Below are 16,321 nucleotides of genomic sequence, written 5' to 3' on the forward strand. Positions count from 1 at the left end.
CTGCCTCCCAGTTCCTACTGGCGTCCCAAGGGTCCCTCCAGCTTGTTATGGAGCACTTAGTTGGGCTGGACCCGAATGAGGGGGCAGGTGTGTGGGGCTGTGTCTGCATGCTGCTGTGTCCTCTTCCAGGCTGCCTTGGCTGAGCTGCCCATCTCTTCACAAGCCCTGTCGGCTCTCTTCCTGGTCTAAATGTTGCTTTAGAAACTAAATTCCCAGTGGTCAAAAGAAGCTGGGGTTGTTCAGCTAATCAGGCTCCTGAATTCCACATATGCTTTTTGTGGTTGAGTAGTGGTGGTGTTCCCCGCTGGACCCTCCCCCTCCCCTAAAAAGTGTTAAGCTGGTTCATTCCATGCCATGTTGACTGAGTGCTTTCAGTGGGCATGGGGGTAGGGTGCTGACCCTGCAGTGGGGTACCATCTAGTGGGGTAGAAAGATAAGGCGAGAATCACCCCACAGGTCTTGATCCCCGCGAGGAAGCCTACGTGCTGGGCGGGGGTGGACCTTGCCCACTGGGTCTTGTTTGCTGGTCTGCACCAGGGGATTTTGTGTGTCAGGGTGTGTCAGCCTGGAGGAGAGGGGGTGGGGTGAGGAGCAGCCTTTGTCTTCAGGGTCGGGTGTAGGAAGGAGCGAGGGCTTCGAGGGCTAGAAAAGGTGTCTGGAGGTGGCTCTGTGCTCAGTCCAGAGAAGCCGGCCCTCGGGAGAGGTCCGCAGCACGTGGAGGCCCTGGCGGCCCGGAGGGGTGTGTGGGAGGAGCTCGCGGCCCAGGGAGCCCAGCCCCGCCCCCAGGAGGCACCCGAGAAGTCCTGTGGCCGTCGGGCCGGTCGCCTGTTCCCGCCGCTCCCCTGGCCCCGCCCCTTCCCTTAAAGGAACCCCGGGCTCGGGGGCGGGGCACGGCTGACGAGCGAGCCTGGTGTCCGGTCTCCTGCCGCTGCCCCCAGCCTGACTGGCTGGAGCCGAGCCCCCGCCCGCCCGCAGTCAGGCTTCCGAGGAGAGGCGCCTCCCGGCGAGTTCAGCCGGTGCGCGGCGCGGAAGCCAGCGGAGCGGACCACCTGCCGGTGAGTGAGCGGCCGCGGCCGCGGCCGAGCCGCCCCGCGCAAGCGGAAGGCCTGCTCGCGTAGCCGGGAGGCCGGTTGCCCCTCACCGCTTGGGGCCTGAGGAGCTCACACCCCAACCCCGATCGAGTGTGGCTTCCCTGGCCCCACACGGTGGGTCACGGGGCCGGGCAGGATGAGCTCACTTCCTTTGCGTCGTGTAGCATCTCCTCGCCTCCCAGCCCGGAAAAGGGAAATGGTGGGCGTTGCGGGCGGCTCGATGTCCTCCTGCGCCCATTTCCTCAGTTCTTCCCGAAGGGTCTGGGACGGGCGCCAGAGGGGGAGGGAAGCGGCAGTGTTCCTCGGTGGGACCCGGACATGCTGCAGTTGTAACCAGGTACCAGCCAAGGGGCGGGAGGGGGTGACACCCCGCCCTTCCCAGAACCCCATTCCCCGCTAGTGCCAAGGACTGCCCCAGAGAAGGTTCCTTTCCTTGAGGGGATTTAAGAAAGAGCCCTGCCGAGTCCTGTCCCCATCTCTACCGCCCTTGAAAGAGGTGCCTCTGGACCCTTCTCTTTGCTTCCTCTTCGTCTCGCCCAAGGCTTCCCCAAGATGGCTCACCCGTTTCACCCGGGAGAATCCATTTTCCTGGTTCCCTACTTCTGACATTTTGTCAGCTTCTAGCCTTGGAACTCAGGGGAGGAATGGTTGGTGGCCCCACCTGGACACAGCTACCCAGCAGCCCTGCCCTCCAGAGCCGAGAGTGTGCACAGCAAGTCAGGCTGGGGACACATGTTTTGGGGGGGCACTGGGGGTTTCTGCTGAGGCTTCAGGCCAGGTAAGTGGCACCCAGTGAGCTTTCCACTCAGGGAGCAGGAGCACATCCTTGGGCTGGACACGTGCAGGGTTGCAAGGCCTTTGTCGAGGGCGGTGAGGGGTGGATGGGGATGTTGCAGCACCTCTGGGGTGTAAACCCCCAGAACAGCACGTCCTGATAAAGGTGAGCTCCCCCTAACATGGTCCTGTTGAGCCATCCCTTCTTACTCACATCATCGCTGCCTGCCCCTGTGGTTTGGGCTCCTCTGTCAGAACTGCCTCCTCTGCCCTGTTCCTTCCATCTTCCCAGTGGTAGCAAACTTCTGTCCTCCCAGAGCGTGGGTTTGGAAAGGGAGGGGAGGCATTGGGAGCCAGGTCTGGGGGGTGAGGCTGCACTAAGCTCTTGTGTGGAAGAGAGGCATGGGGTTTCTGAGCAGAGTTGTTCTTGACCTTGGTCACAGCTTTGATCTGAGACTCAAGGTGGGTGAGCAGGAGGAAGGACCCTTCCCATTTCCAGATGAGGAAACTGAGACTCAAGAGAGCACGTGTGACTTGCAAGGCCTTTCCCAGCTCTCAGGGTGAGGGTGGGGGGAGGGCATCCAGGATCACAATAGCCAGATTGTCCTTGCCCCCCACCAAAGCCTCTGTGTTCTCTTGTTCCACATGGCCATGTAATGACTTGAAAGTCCTACTGGTCATAGACCCAAACTAACCTCCACAGATTGTCCTTGAGACTTTGGGGAGAGAGGGAAGGTGTCTGTACCTCTCTGCTTCAGGGCGCTCTCCTTGCAAGCTCCTCCTTCAGGCCTGAGCTCCCCAAGTTGCACTCAGGGAACCAGAGAGGGAGAAAGCTCTAGCTTGGCCTCCAAAGGCCACTGTAGGCGCAGAGGGCAAGTGGGGCTCTGAGATGGAGATGCTGGGAGCACTGTTGGCTGAGGAAGTGGCTCTGCTCCTGGGAAGTGAGAAGGGGTGACCTCTAGGGACCCCCTTCCCTCCGTCCTGCGGCTCTGAGCTAGTCAGAGGGTGTTGGCCCGTTTCCTGGTGGACAGCTGAATTCATGTCAGCTTGCTGGGGGCCTTTTGGGGAACACTGGTGATTTAAAAGAAACCTGACCCTGGTCTCAGTGTCCCGTTTTAGAGGAGGAAGTAGAGTAGTGATGGAGACAGGACTGAGGCGTGAAGACCTCCTGCCCAGCTTCTCAGGGCAGTTCCTGGAGTCTCTCCAGGATAGCAGCTCCTTGGACTGGTCCCCCAGAGTCCCCTCCACAGCCCTGGTGTGCTGCATGGCCCGGTCAGGCCCCTGGACTGGAGGCCTTGGGGGAGAATGCAATGCAAAGGCACACACGGGGATCTGCTTTAGGTCCTGAGGTTTGGGGCCAAGCTGGGTTTGTCTGTGGGTTCCTGAACGTGCCTTTCTGGCAACATCATGCAGCGGTCAAGGTCCCACCGAGGAAAACTGGCAGGAGGAGGCCTGGCTCCCATCCCCGCCCACAAGGCGTCGCCAGCCCCCACTGTGAATCCTGGGTGTGCGCGCAGCCCAAGCTTTCTAGGGTCGGGGAGAGAGCCTTGTCCTGGAGCCTAGCTTCAGGCACAACCCTTACTGCCCATCACCCTGCTGGGCCTGTTTCCTCGGGAGCCGCAGGGAGGCGAGTTTGGGGCCCCCGAGGCTGGGAGGGCGGGGCAGGGCTGTGCTTGGCAGGTGGGCGGGGCTGTGCTTGGCAGGTGGGCTGTAGGAAGGGAGTTAGTGGGACCTCACCTGGACCCTGACCAGGCAAATGCCAGAGTGTCCATGGGGCCTTGGGCAGGAGGAGGCCTGTGTGGGCGCCCTCCTGCCATTCAACGGCCACTCAGCAAGGCGGGTGGCCTGGGGAGATGAGCTTGCCGAGGGGTCCTGGTCTGAGGTGGGCTGGGCCTTGGCAGGGGTGGAAATCCATGCTAACGTCCAAACCTTAGTCAGCCTCGTCCCCATGGCCACTCACACCTAGAGATCTGGCAGGTGCCAGGCTGGCGGTTTTCACCTCCTTGGCTGAGGTGGGTTTGCCCAGGACCTCAGAAGTTCAGCCTGCGAGGGTCGAGCCATGTCTGAGTTGGGGCCTCTTGCTCGGTCTCGGCGGGGGGGCCTGGGCCGGGGTCAGTTCTCTGCCTTCGGAGCAGCCCCGGGACCCCGCATGTCTTTATCTAAAGATGACGCTGGGCGCGTGGGTTGGGGGCTGCGCTGGGCGGGGCTGTGACTCCCAGGCTGCAGAATGTTTGCTCTCCCCCTGCCTGTGATCTGCAGAGGCTGGGCATCCTCTCAGGGAGCCGGGCGGCCGCAGACCAAAGTGCTGTTCCTCCCCAGAGAGATGGGAAGGTGGGGCGGCCGGTTTCCCTGAGGTCGCCCTGGTGCCTCTCTTCAGAGGAGGCGGGTATGGGGGGGCCCTGAGGCGGGGGGTGGGGACGATGATGAGGAGAGAGCCGGAGCAGGCCAGATGCTGGGGTCTCACCGCCGCGCCTCTCCCGCCTTCCTGCGCCCTCATCCCTCAGATGCTACTTTGTCATCTGAAAGGAAAATGGGTCAGGTCCCAGCGAGGGAGGGGCCGCCGGGGCCGCAGACAGGCCGACGCTGGGCGCCCGCCTGGAGCGCGGGGCTCAGATTCCCGCTTGTGCTCCTGGGTTCAGAGGCGCCGGGTCCCCTCCCTGCTGGGAGCAGGCAGGCAGCCAGGCCAGGGACAGAACGGGCCGAGGGCGGGGCCGGTGCGCAGGCCGAGCAGGTGTGTGATTGGTGCCTGTCTCTGCAACAGCCTTGATCCTGATCCGTTGGACCGGACCTAGCCAGGGAGCGGTCCCCCAGCCGCAGCCGCTGGGGCGAGGAGCGGTGACAGCGCAGGAGCTCCGGGGGGGAAGGGAGGAAGGAGGAGAGACAAAGGGAGCGAGCCTGGCACTGCCTCCCTGCGCCGCCCACCATGTGTCAGTCAGAGGCGCGGCGAGGACCGGAGCTCCGCGCGGCAAAATGGTGAGATGCTGTGGGCCACGGCTGCGTCCTAACCTGGCTTCGCCCCGCCTCGACCTCCGAAAGGTCAGAGTTCACGTCCAGCGGCCCCGTGGTGGAGGTGGTGGCAGCGGCAGGGGGCCGGGGGACCAGCCCCCGCGGCTGGAGGGGCCTGGCCCGGGGGGCCTGAGTTGGAGAGCCCGTTTCAGGTACTGGGGGGCCAGCAGGCTGGTGGGCCAGTGTCTGCGCTGCGCCCGCGCCCTGCTGCAGCACAGCTCCTCCGAGATTGGTCCCTGTACTTCTGCAGAGAGCAAGGTGGATGAGGGAAGCCCCGGGGAGACCAGTGATGTGTCAGGCTTTGCTTGGCCCCTACCCACTTGCCAGACCTTTTTAAAGCTGGAGGGCGTGGGATGGGAGAGACAATGGACACAGGGGGTCTGGTGAGCAGTGGAGAAGCAGCGCCTCCCAGGGCCACCATTGAGCTGCAGGGCCTGGCCTTCGGCTCGGTTCTCCATTTTTTTCTGCTTTTCATATCAGCTGAGGTGCCTCTTTGTTCCTTGGTTTGTTGAGCAATTGGGGACAGAGGACAGAGCTGCTCTCAGAGCACACAGGCACAGATGGAGCCTTATTCTCCAGTTGAATGCAGTGTTTCTGTAGATGAGGAAACCAAAGCCCCGGGACATTCTCAGAGTGGGTGGCAGTGTGGTCTTCTGATGGCCACACTGGGGCCTCAGGAGCACTTTCTAGGTCCTAGGCATGTGGCAAGGCGACTTGGGCCTCAGTGTCATGCCTCAGGAGGGCCAGGGTTCCGGTGGAAAGGCTCATCCCAGAGTCTGGCTCCCCCGAGGCTGAGCCTGGCTGATTGCGCTGAATTTGAGCTGGTGGGGTCTGGGGAAGGCCCACCTACCTTTATTGGAAGGAGGAGCCTGGGTCAGGTGTATGTGGCCCCAGCAGACCTGGAAGGTGGCCTGAGGGTTGGCGGGGAGCTTATCCCAACCAACCTCTGGATCGTTTTGGAGAACCTGGCCTGATGCAGAAAGAGCACGGGGATGGATGGAGCGGTAGCTGGGGTGGGTGTGTGTGGGTGTGTGTGTGGTGGGGGGGGTGTACATGTGCACTAGGTGCTTGTGCATGTGTGTTCCTTTGTGATCTCTTGTGTGTGTGTGTGTGTGTGTGTACATGAGCACTAGGTGCTTGTGCATGTGTGTGTGTTCCTTTGTGATCTTGTCAGGCCCAATCCCTCAAATGAGGAAATAAGAGGCTTGGAGCCATGAAGAGATTTTCCCAGATCCTGAGCTGCCAGGGGCTAAGGGGGATCAGACTAGCTCTCCTCGGAGCCTTTGTGGGCAGAGCTGGCCCCAGGCCGGTAGGGGGCCGCAAGGCAGGCTCTGCACCATCTTTGTGGTACACTCAGCCCCAAGGTCCTCTCTGGGGCCCCTGCCAGGTTCAGAAGCTACTCCATCTGAGAGGTGCCTCACCCTGTGTGTCTCAGCTGACAGGCAGGTGGGGAGACTGGGAAGTGAGTCTGCCGACCAGAGGCAGCCAAGCCCCCAACTCAGAGTGGGGTTGGGATGGAGTTTGGCCGGTGCCACCCGACTCCATCGAGAGGCAAGCTTGCTGAGGGTGAGGTGGGGCCCCCGGTCCTCCACTGACCCTGGCTGTGTGCGGACATGTGCCCTGCAGGTTGTATTTCCCCCAGCTGGCCCTGAGGCGAAGGCTGGGACAGCTGAGCTGCATGTCCAAACCTGCCCTGAAACTGCGCTCCTGGCCCCTGATGGTCCTCTACTACCTCCTGCCACTTGGCGCCCTCAGGCCACTCAGCCGGGTGGGATGGAGACCCGTGAGCAGGGTAAGTGTGCAGGGGCTGCTGGCCTGGCCTCCCCAGAGGCAGGCCTGAGGTTGGGGCCCAGGAGACCGAGGAGGAGACATTTGTCAGATCAGAGGTGGTGCTGTGGGGCCTGAGCGCTCCGGCAGGGTCATGTTGGAAGGCGAGCTTGTGGAGAGGGTGGGCTGCAGACAGGTGACTGTAACGGCCCACCGTCCACTGCCTGCTCTCTTTGCCTGCATTTCTGCCATGTGGGGACTCTGCTTCTGGAAGGAACCCACATTGGGCATTCAGAAATGCTGTCTGAAAAGAGCTTAGGGGTGATTTTGAGAAGAATCCAAATTAATTTCTGTACGCTAGAGGGTGGTTCAGGGAGGCTGGAGCCTGCGTGGGCCCCTTTGGGTGAGGATGCCTTTGAGGACTCAGGAGCCCCGGGCAGGGCTGCGTGAGGGAGCGGCCTGGCTGCGCCTGGCTCTCAGGCAAGCTGGCCCCAAGGAGGAAACCCTGCTCCCAGGCCCTTGGACAGCCCGGGTGGGCGTTGCCAGGGCTTGAAAGCTCAGGGGCACCTATGGGGCACTGGGCATTAGGCCTGGGGTCATAGGGCAGCCCTGGGCTGCCCCCGCAGATGGATGTCAGCTGGGAGTGCTGGGAGCTGCTAACTTATTGCCTCTTTAAAGGTGTTTAAAGTTGGAATGGAGTTGCTTTTATGCTTTGGGGACTTGGTGTTTTGGTTGTGTTCGGCAAGCAGCAGCCGCCAATTAGAAGCATGTCCCACTATGGCAGAGGCACCTGAGGTTTAAGAGGCTGCCCCTTCTGGGTCGTCTGGCCCTGAGTTTGGCTGGAGGGTCCGACTGAGAGGCCGAGTCCCCTCTGCCTCCTGGAGGAGCGCCAGGTGGGGAAAGCTGTGTGGACAGGCGGGCTCGGCGGGCATGTCCAGGCCCTCGGAGTGCAGGTGTCAGTGATCAGCCCGTCCGCATGAGAGTCCCCAACCTCGATGGGGGGACTAGCACATGCGTTTTGGGCTGTGGACTTGCCCACGCACCAGAGGCCTCTCCCTTCTGTGCTGGTCTGGGACTCAGGCAGTACTGCCCGCCACAGCCTGTGTGACCGTGTCAGATCTGTGTTTGCCCCTCCACACCTCAAGAAGTGAGGCTGTGCTGGCCAGTCTCCCCAGGGACTGGGGTAGCCGCTATAGGAAGTCTGCAGGAAATGGCTGACAGCTGAGCCGTAAGTCACTGTATCACAGGCCTGGCCGGTGCTGTGTGTGAGAGATTTGGAAGCTCAGTCTGGTTCCTCGTGAGAGACAACCATGTCACAAAGCCCTCGTGGGGACAAGCTGCTCAGGCCTCGGGAGGTGGCCCCCATGGGGAGGGGAGAGGGTACCGGCTGATGGGGAGGAGGGGGGTTGGGGGGTGAGCACACTGTGTGGCTGACTCACCCGCCTGCCCGCGGCCTGCAGGTGGCCCTGTACAAGTCGGTGCCGACGCGCTTGCTATCGCGGGCTTGGGGCCGCCTCAACCAAGTGGAGCTGCCGCACTGGTTGCGCAGGCCCGTCTACAGCCTGTACATCTGGACTTTCGGGGTTAACATGAAGGAGGCCGCCGTGGAGGACCTGCACCACTACCGCAACCTCAGCGAGTTCTTCCGGCGCAAGCTGAAGCCACAGGCCCGGCCCGTGTGCGGCCTGCACAGCGTGGTGAGGCCCAACCCCACCTTCTACTCCTGCCTCTGTACAGGCAGCTCTTGCCTGTGCCTTTAGGAACAGGTGGCCTGGTGGGCACTCTTCCCAGGCCAAACCCCAAGGAGGAGGTGGCCCTGCCCTATGTCCCCTCCCCTCCCCCACAGCAAGCCTCTCCTGGCCCTTCCAGATCAGCCCATCGGATGGGAAGATCCTCAACTTTGGGCAGGTGAAGAACTGCGAGGTGGAGCAGGTGAAGGGGGTCACCTACTCGCTGGAGTCGTTCCTGGGCCCTCGCATCCCCATGGAGGACCTGCCCTTCCCACCAGGTGGGTCCTGAGTCGGTGGCGGCCAGGCAGCTGTGCTGTGGCGTGGCTGCGCTGGATGTCAGAGGGTGGAGGTTGGGGATGGGAGTAGGTCCGGGAGGGAGGCCTGTGGACCAGGAGTTACTCTGCCTGCAGCTTCAGGTCTCCCTGGAGCCAGTGTCCAGGCTGCACACAGGCTCCGTGTTGGACAGCATCAAGTGCTTGTCTGAGCGCCTGGCTCGTGTCTGTCCCACAGCCACCTCCTGTGGCTCCTTTAGGAGCCAGCTGGTCACCCGAGAAGGGAACGAGCTCTACCACTGCGTCATCTACCTGGCCCCCGGGGACTACCACTGCTTCCATTCCCCCACTGACTGGACCATCTCCCACCGGCGCCACTTCCCAGGTAGGCTCGGGCCAGCACGTGGGTGGGACCTGCCCCTGGGGGCCTCAGAGAGGTCCTCAGCTTCTTGGTGTCAGGGGACGCAGGCTCCAAAGCTGTGAGGTGACTGCTGGGCAGGGGTGGCAGGGGCAGGCTGGGAGCCAGCCTGCTCCGCATTTGGAATGACATGGGGGTACACTGGGTCTTGGGCCCTCCCAGAGTAGACACACTGGGCTCTGGGAGGCTTGTCCTCCCGATGGGCAGGAAGTGGCAGTGTCTGTCCCCACAGGCTCCCTGATGTCCGTGAACCCCGGCATGGCCCGCTGGATCAAAGAGCTCTTCTGCCACAATGAGCGGGTAGTCCTGACTGGGGACTGGAAACACGGCTTCTTCTCACTGACGGCTGTGGGGGCCACCAACGTGGGCTCCATCCGCATCTACTTTGACCGGGTAAGCAGAGCCCAGATCCTGCCGAAGCCCAAGGGCTAGGCCACTTGCACCGTCTCCTGTGCAGCCAGATCCATCGGGACTGTAAGTTCTAGGAGGGCACATCCCCCATCAGGCCTGGCTTTGCAGAGCAGCTTCCCCGAGGAGGGGCTGGGCCCTGAGTTCCTGCTCTGCTTATCCCCCACCCACCCGTCTCGAGGTGGCTGGTGAGAGGGAGTTAACTTCCCTGCCTGGCACTTTGCTTCCGCAGAAACCCAAGGGGAGCTTGGGTGGGGCATGCTGGAGGACAAGTGTCTGAGGGGTGCCAGTGCCTGTGCCCGCAGGGCTTTCCCTCTTGGTGTCGGTTTGCCCCTTAGCCCTCCGGGTGCTGGTGTTGTGGCACCGTTCGTACTAGTTAACATTTGGGTCTGAATGCTCCATTTCCCTCTGGCCCCAGTTCACAGCTGGTCAGGGGCTATCGGGTTAGGCCTGGTCCATGGCCTGAGCTGCTGTCCGGACCTCCCTTTCTGAGCAGGGTCGGGGACAGGGTTCGGGACCACAGCAGAGGTGTGTTCAAGGTCCACGTGCTCTGCCTCCGCCTCCCACAGGACCTGCACACAAACAGCCCACGGTACAGCAAGGGCTCCTACAATGACTTCAGCTTCGTGACGCACACGAACAAGGAGGGCATCCCCATGCACAAGGGCGAGCACCTGGGCGAGTTCAACCTGGGCTCCACCATTGTGCTCATCTTCGAGGCCCCCAAGGACTTCAACTTCAAGCTGAAAGCAGGACAGAAAATCCGATTCGGGGAGGCTCTGGGCTCTCTCTAGAGCCTCTTTCATGGCCACAGCTGCTGAGGGGTCTTTTCCACAGAAATGTGAGGGTCTTTTCAAGGGGAACCTCTGAGGCTATCTAGGAGGGGACCGTCGGGTCTGACCAGGCAGGACCTGGGTGACTTCTGTCCCTGCTGTCCAGGGTGCAGACAAGGTTGTCAGAGCCCCTCTCATGTCCTAGACGTACATCTTCCCCCTACCCACCTGAAGAGAAGTGCAGGCCAGGATGATTGATTCCCTCTTGGAGATTTTCTAACGTGTTGTGTAAACTGGAGACTACATCTCCTGGCCGAGCATTCAGTTGGTCTGATTTCCGTTTTAAGATAAGTGGTAGTTAAAGTACCTTCTTGCTGCTCCTCCTATCACTGCTTTTTGGCCTCCCTTGCATGGGGTGAGGTGCCTCCTGGCAATGACTGTGGGTCCCAGACCAGGGCCCTTAATGCAACTGCTCCCAAATTTGCCCCACCCTGCTTGTTGGGAAAAGCTGTCTTCTCTCTTTGCACTTGTGGCTGAATGCATCACCTTCAACTCTGCCATCAACTTCCGAGGGTGGTCACTAATGGCTCGGTGAGTTGCAGGCCCCGATGAGTGACCTTCTGGAGCTGGCAGCTCCTCTTTCCAGTAGGCACGACCCATTACCAAACCCCCTCAGTGGTGTCCAAAGCAAAAGGGGCAGCTAGCTGGTGGTGGCTCAGCTGGGGCCAGGGGAGAGCTTGGGTCCCCTCCCTGTATCCAGACCTACAGAAAAGTTGCTGCTATTGATCAGAGGCTTACGTTGGAGGCAGGAACCTTGGTGGGGTATTTGATATGTGGGGGAGGGGAGAATGTCAGTGCCTAGAAAACCTGTCCCCAGACAACAGGTACACAGTCCTTAGGGAGCCACTGATTGTGGGGACAGGGCCAGATTTCATGTTTCCTGGGGATGCTGTGAATTTCTCCTGCAGGAGAAGCCATTTGAACTTTTTCAACTGTATCAGTAGCACAGTATTTTTGTATGAAAAGTGGGAGACTTCTGAACAGTAATTCATTTAATTGCAACATTTTGAAATAAAAAAGCTCACTGCAGTTTTGCATTCTGTTCCTGGACGTGGGGTGGTGACTAGCACAGAGCCTGCCGCAGGGAATGGACGCGGGCGATACAGGTGCGGATGGGCTGGCGCTGGGCCTGCAACTTGGAGGCCAGCTGCTGGATCTGCGCTTCCACCTGGGGAGGTGTGGGGGGGGTGGTGGGCAGGCTGAGAGGAAGCCCCGCCTGGGAGCTGTCCCGGGGCTGCCCAAGGTCTCTCTCACCTCCTGCAGCTCTTCCTGAACCTGCCGCTCTGCTTCCTGGTCCTCCGGCCTGGGCTCCTCCTGGCTCAACTCTAGCCACTGCCGCAGGCTGCTTGCTTGCCGTTGGCAGGACCTGAGGGAGTAACGCACCTGCTGCCTGGCTTGGCCCCAGGCAGAGGCCCAGCACACTTCTGGTGTGGGTGGAGGGAGAAGGGCTCCTGTTCCACCATCAAGCAGAAACACCCTCTGTCCTCTTCCCTGCGCAGAGCTGGCCGCGTGGGACCTGCCTGCTTCCCTCTGATTAAGGTTGCTGCTCACATTGAGGGTCCCAGGCCTGGGCGTGGGGTACGTGGGCTGTGGACCCAGACAAAGCAGGGCGGCTCACTGCATCATCCTGTGTCAGTCACACTCGCCTGGTAGACCACCGCCTTCCACAAGACACAGGTGTAAAGTTTTGCTCAGCTTTTCCTGAAGGTAAGGCCAACCTGGGCCTTCCTGACAGGACGGAAGGGGAGAGGTGCCACCTGCATGCAGGGGCCATCACTGGGCAGACAGCTCCCCCTGTTCCCCATGGATGGGTGCCAGGCAGGTTTCTGGGTCTCACCTGAGGTTCTGCTTCGTGGTCTGGTAGTCCTGCAGTTGCTGCTGGATGCCCTCAAGCTCGGCCTCCAGGTCCATGTGGCCAGTGGCAATAGGAGAATAAGCTTGATCTTGACCATCCTCCCGTCTGGGCCCAGGCTGAACCCAGGGATTCCAGGTGCCGGGAGTGACCTGAGCTCTTGAGGCACTGACAGGCCCCAGGTACACATCTGCAGTGTCAGAGCCAGGCCCAGGCCTGGTGCCTGTGAAGTCCCCAGGAAGGAGCAGACGGGGGTTGGGGACACTGGCCAGGGATGAAGGGGCCTGGGACAAAAGCCCAGGTATCGTCGGCCTGGCTGATACCTGTAAAGGAAGGATGAACACTGAGCAGGGAAGCGGGAAGAAGGTGGGGAGCTGGAGTTCCCCACACCTGCACCTGCCGCAGCCAGCTCACCTGGTCCTGCCCCTTCATTCAGCACCTGACACCAATAGAGAGTCCCACGACCACCCAAGCAGCTGTTTCCAGCCTTACTGGCCTTTCACACCCCCTCCTGCCATGACCATGCATTTCAGTGGCAACTGTTCTTGTCCAACCACAGCTACAACCCTCCTCCCTTCCCTCCTGGTGACAATGTCCTCTGGTGGGAATGGACACTCTCCCATCCCCCACCCTCTCCCCACCCCCACTTAGGTCACAGCTCTTCAGGCACCAGCTCCTTGGGGGGCCCAAGCCCACTGCACACTCGTGCTTCCTCACCTCCTTGTCCGAACTCCTTGACTCCTACGTTACAGGCCCCAGAGTCTCGGCCCCACTCCTCCCCATGACCCCCATCGGTTCTTTACCTTCAACCTGTGCTGCGAATTGTCAACTTTGATCTCCAGCCCTGACCTTGTTCCTGAAGGCCAGGCTGAATCTGTTGTGTAACCTCAAATCTGACAGGTTCAAGACACACTCGTGATGCTTCAGCTGCTGGGTTCCCACCTTCCGTCTTCCCTCTCACAGTAAAGAACTCATCATTCCCTGAGCTTTCCAGGCCGGAAACCCAGGAACCATCCGCGATTCCTTCTTTCACTCTTATCAGACTCATCAGAGCAAGCCCTACCTAGTCTGCCTCCCACAACATCCACAGCCACCGCCCCCCAGTCCCGGCCGCCAGCACCCTTTGCTGGACCCGAGCACAGCCGCCAACCATCCTCCACAACTTCCTGTTCTTAAAGTCTAGACATAACACCAGGGCCTGTATGACCCTCCATGATCCAGTCTCTTCATTGTCTGCATGCTGGGGTTTCTTTTGTCTCCACCACCATGTAAGCGTCACGAGCAGGGATGGGCCTCGGGGGCCGTTCCCTGCTGTGCCCCTAGGACACTGGCCCCTGCACAGGCCTCCCTGCATCTTCCTGAAGCAATGAGTACTGCTGTGGCTACAGCACCAAGCACACAAAAAAGAGCACTGGCATGAAGACCAGACCAAAGAACAGGACCCCAGGTAACCAGGAGGACTTACCCAGGTGTGTGCTTCCGCCCCACGCAGCATGAAGGAAGAAGGGGGCAGCAGCTCCAGGCCTGTACTCGCTATGGGTGGTGGCTTCAGGCCAGGGGCGCTTGGCAGGGGGCTGCCTGGGTCCAGTGCTGTCTGGGCCTTTGCCAGGAAGGGTGTTGTCAGCGCAAGGCCTATTGGCTGGACCTCGCCTAGGCCATGCTCCCACAGTGCCTCAGGCCTGAGCAGAGGGAAGACAGGAGCTGGTCAGGCATGGTACCCTCCCGAGGAGCAGGACAGAAGGGGGGCCACTGGCCCTAAAGTCCCCAGAATCACACCACCTACCCCTGCCCCCCGAGGGTGCCACACCCCAGGGGCGTCTGGCGCTGAACGGGCTCCAGCAGGAAGCTTGGACGTCGCGGTTGCTTTCTTGCCCAGCAGGCAGGATTGCTGGGAAGAAACACAGGCTGTTCCTCCAGGCTGCCCAGGGGCTGCTCTGAGCCTGAGACCTCTGTGGGGCGGGGTAATCCATTCCGACTCCTTCCATCTTACAGGGAGACTGATGAGACAAGGAAAGGCTCCGCCCCAGGCGCCCTACTGAACTTCTAGTAATTCCAGTGAGCCTGCTGGCAACGGGTGCTCCACCCACGCTGTCTCACTTGACCCAGGCAACTAGGCTGGAGCAGGCTCAGAGATGGGGCCCTTGTCAGCTACAGCAGCACAGCATGTGGGGATGGGGCGGGGCCAGGTCACAAAAAAGTGGGGTTTCCAAGAGGGTACCTGTTTCCTGGCTGTCACGGGAGATGTGGGGAGACTACCAGGTCTAGTGGGGGAGGGGGGCTGCCCAACAGCCCATTCCTTTGCTAAGGAACCGTACATTCTCTCCCATGCTTGGGAGGAACAGAGGCTGTGGTCCCTTTGGTTAGGGCCGAAGAATGTGGGAGCAGGATCCTGTACAGAGGGTTCCGAGTGGTTCGGCCATGACCCTTGGGGCCCAGTGTCATTCCTGTACCGTCCAAGCTTTGCCCCAGGTGGAAGCAAGGAGGAAGAGGTGAGGGACGGGCTACTCACAGCTCCAGGAGTTGGGTGTCCCCAGCAGCCAACGCCAGGCTGTCCAGAGCTCCCCGAAGCCCACGAGGAGCTGTTGTCCTCTTGGTCTCCCGGGAGGCATCGCCAGCCCCAGCAGCAAGGTGGCTGGGAAGGGGACCCTCAAACGTCACTCTCCTGCTGCGCACAGTGGACGTGGGGGGCTGAGGCTCCCTGCCCAGGCCCAGCGCCTTCTGCTTCCAGAGCATGGCACAGCGACGGACCACACGGTGGAGACTGTGGGCCGCCTGCAACCAGCCTCTGGTCAGGTCGTGCTGTGCCTACCCGCTCCCCACGGAGGGGTGGGGGACCCCGGCCCACCTGCACCTGCTGCCGGGCGTGCAGCTGCTGCCGGAAGGCCTTCATGCCCGCTGCAAAGCACAGGAGGCGCGTGACGCCCTCCCGGAGGAGCTGCTGGCGGTAGGCCTGCACTGCCTGCTCCTGCCGCGCCTTCTTTCTCCTCATCTCCAGCACGAAGCCCAGCCACGCAGCCCACACCTCCAGGGAGAGGAGGAGGTGAGGCCCAGCCCTCCTGCTCAGGCTCCCTCCACCAGGACATGGTCCTCTCCTGGGACGGGGAGCCCATTACCTTCGCCTGTAGTGAGAAGGCCCAGAACCACAGGGCCCGTGCCGTGCCCTGCTGCTCCCGCCTCCTGTCCGCCAGCTACGGGCCAGAAAAGAAATGTCCCCTTAGGGAGGCCACCCTGACCCCATGGCCCCGGTCACTCTCCAACCCTCTCTAGTCAGGCCTGCCCTGAGGTGGGGGGTCAAGGAAGCTCTTTTGGGAAGAACAAAGGCCAGGAGCTCTGGGGTCGGGAGCAGTGAGGCAGTGCGCCAGGCTCCAGCGAGAAAAGCTGGGACTGCTTGCACTGCGGGCCCGAGGGTGAGAGGGACCTGGCCCATGAGGCCACTGAGCAGGACACAGCCCCACCGGGTGTTTTATCAAGGCCTTGGCAAAGACCTAAAATGCATTTCCTATTAATTTCTGGATATTACCCTGACAAGTTTTCAACATGACACTGTAGAAACATGGCCCTAAAGTGACTTGACCTTAAACAGATTCCAAGTGAAGGAAGCTGGTGGTGCCAGGAGGTGGTTGGGGGTGGGGGAGCCCTGGGAAGAGGGTAGTATGAGAAATGATGAGCTAGAGGTGGGCTCAGGAGACAGCGGGAGGAGGGGGAGCAAGAAGGGGTTTCTCCATGGCTCACACCTGCTGTCTCCACTGGTGGAAGCAGGTCCAGCTGAGTGTCTGGGCCAGGAGTCGGGCAGCCTGTCTCTGCAGAAGCTGGGAAGAGAGCGTGCACAGGGGGCTGTGTGCCTGGTGCAGCCAGGTGCCCACACCCAGAGCCCCTGTGGGCGGTGCAGGCTCCAGGCCCAAGTGAACCATTCTCCCACCACCAGGAGTCATCCTGGTTGAAGCCAAGGGCCTCCTGCCCCAGACGGGTGCCCAGATGCCTCGGTAGGTCACCCAGCTCTGACAGGCATGGTTCACACTGAACCAAGTTCTTTGCTGAGCCATCTTCCACCCGGAAGGCTGGCTTCCTCAGCCTTAGCTGAACACCCAGAAGGGCAGCCTTGCGCCCGCAGGACTCCAACCACCCAGCATCCAAAACGGAAGCAGTAAGTGCTTCTGGAAAGAACTTTCC

The 16,321-nt window shown here is 61.1% G+C and overlaps 2 protein-coding genes across 7 annotated transcripts; one reads left to right on the forward strand and one right to left on the reverse strand.

The window, feature by feature from the left end:
- The first annotated feature begins 959 nt into the window (after window positions 1-959).
- On the forward strand, window positions 960-10,619 carry LOC102993676 (phosphatidylserine decarboxylase proenzyme, mitochondrial). Of its 4 annotated transcripts, none has more exons than XM_007128716.4 (8): window positions 960-1,055; window positions 4,627-4,838; window positions 6,498-6,663; window positions 8,099-8,335; window positions 8,508-8,646; window positions 8,879-9,025; window positions 9,291-9,451; window positions 10,036-10,619. In XM_007128716.4, the coding sequence occupies exons 2-8, from the start codon at window positions 4,789-4,791 to the stop codon at window positions 10,258-10,260; spliced, it is 1,125 nt and encodes a 374-aa protein (XP_007128778.1). In that variant the 5' UTR covers window positions 960-1,055; window positions 4,627-4,788; the 3' UTR covers window positions 10,261-10,619. The 4 variants fall into 4 exon arrangements, with proteins under 4 accessions (XP_007128778.1, XP_054939449.1, XP_007128779.1 ...); XM_007128717.3 differs by lacking the exon at window positions 960-1,055 and adding an exon at window positions 1,341-1,428; XM_024120716.3 differs by lacking the exon at window positions 960-1,055 and adding an exon at window positions 1,343-1,428 and having other exon boundaries at window positions 4,627-4,901.
- Window positions 10,620-11,296: 677 nt separating this feature from the next.
- Window positions 11,297-16,265, reverse strand: LOC114485408 (protein SFI1 homolog). 3 transcript variants are annotated; one of them, XM_028486776.1, is made up of 9 exons: window positions 15,886-16,265; window positions 15,265-15,339; window positions 14,997-15,173; window positions 14,661-14,923; window positions 13,935-14,039; window positions 13,617-13,830; window positions 12,137-12,474; window positions 11,554-11,665; window positions 11,297-11,467 (listed from the first exon to the last, which is right to left on the reverse strand). In XM_028486776.1, exons 1-9 carry the CDS (start codon window positions 16,192-16,194, stop codon window positions 11,363-11,365), a joined length of 1,698 nt encoding a protein of 565 aa, XP_028342577.1. In that variant the 5' UTR covers window positions 16,195-16,265; the 3' UTR covers window positions 11,297-11,362. The 3 variants fall into 3 exon arrangements, 2 of the variants coding, with proteins under 2 accessions (XP_028342577.1, XP_028342578.1); XR_008616824.1 differs by lacking the exon at window positions 11,297-11,467 and adding an exon at window positions 11,851-11,960 and having other exon boundaries at window positions 11,578-11,665; XM_028486777.1 differs by lacking the exon at window positions 11,297-11,467 and having other exon boundaries at window positions 11,573-11,960.
- Window positions 16,266-16,321: the final 56 nt, after the last annotated feature.

Source organism: Physeter macrocephalus, unplaced genomic scaffold (genome assembly GCF_002837175.3).
Source record: "Physeter macrocephalus isolate SW-GA unplaced genomic scaffold, ASM283717v5 random_1560, whole genome shotgun sequence".
NCBI lineage: Eukaryota > Metazoa > Chordata > Mammalia > Artiodactyla > Physeteridae > Physeter > Physeter macrocephalus.

What these genes read in the sequence shown, in the direction of transcription:
- LOC114485408 (XM_028486776.1), bottom strand. Translation starts at nt 16,194, where the DNA reads ATGGCTCAGCAAAGAACTTGGTTCAGTGTGAACCATGCCTGTCAGAGC. An exon ending in GGCACCCTCGGGGGGCAGGG is followed by an intron (nt 13,831 to 13,934) that starts GTAGGTGGTGTG and finishes CCCTCTGCTCAG; the next exon opens with GCCTGAGGCACTGTGGGAGC. An exon ending in TTCAGGAAGAGCTGCAGGAG is followed by an intron (nt 11,468 to 11,553) that starts GTGAGAGAGACC and finishes ACACCTCCCCAG; the next exon opens with GTGGAAGCGCAGATCCAGCA.
- LOC102993676 (XM_007128716.4), top strand. Translation starts at nt 4,789, where the DNA reads ATGTGTCAGTCAGAGGCGCGGCGAGGACCGGAGCTCCGCGCGGCAAAA. An exon ending in GATGGAGACCCGTGAGCAGG is followed by an intron (nt 6,664 to 8,098) that starts GTAAGTGTGCAG and finishes CGCGGCCTGCAG; the next exon opens with GTGGCCCTGTACAAGTCGGT. An exon ending in CCACCGGCGCCACTTCCCAG is followed by an intron (nt 9,026 to 9,290) that starts GTAGGCTCGGGC and finishes CTGTCCCCACAG; the next exon opens with GCTCCCTGATGTCCGTGAAC.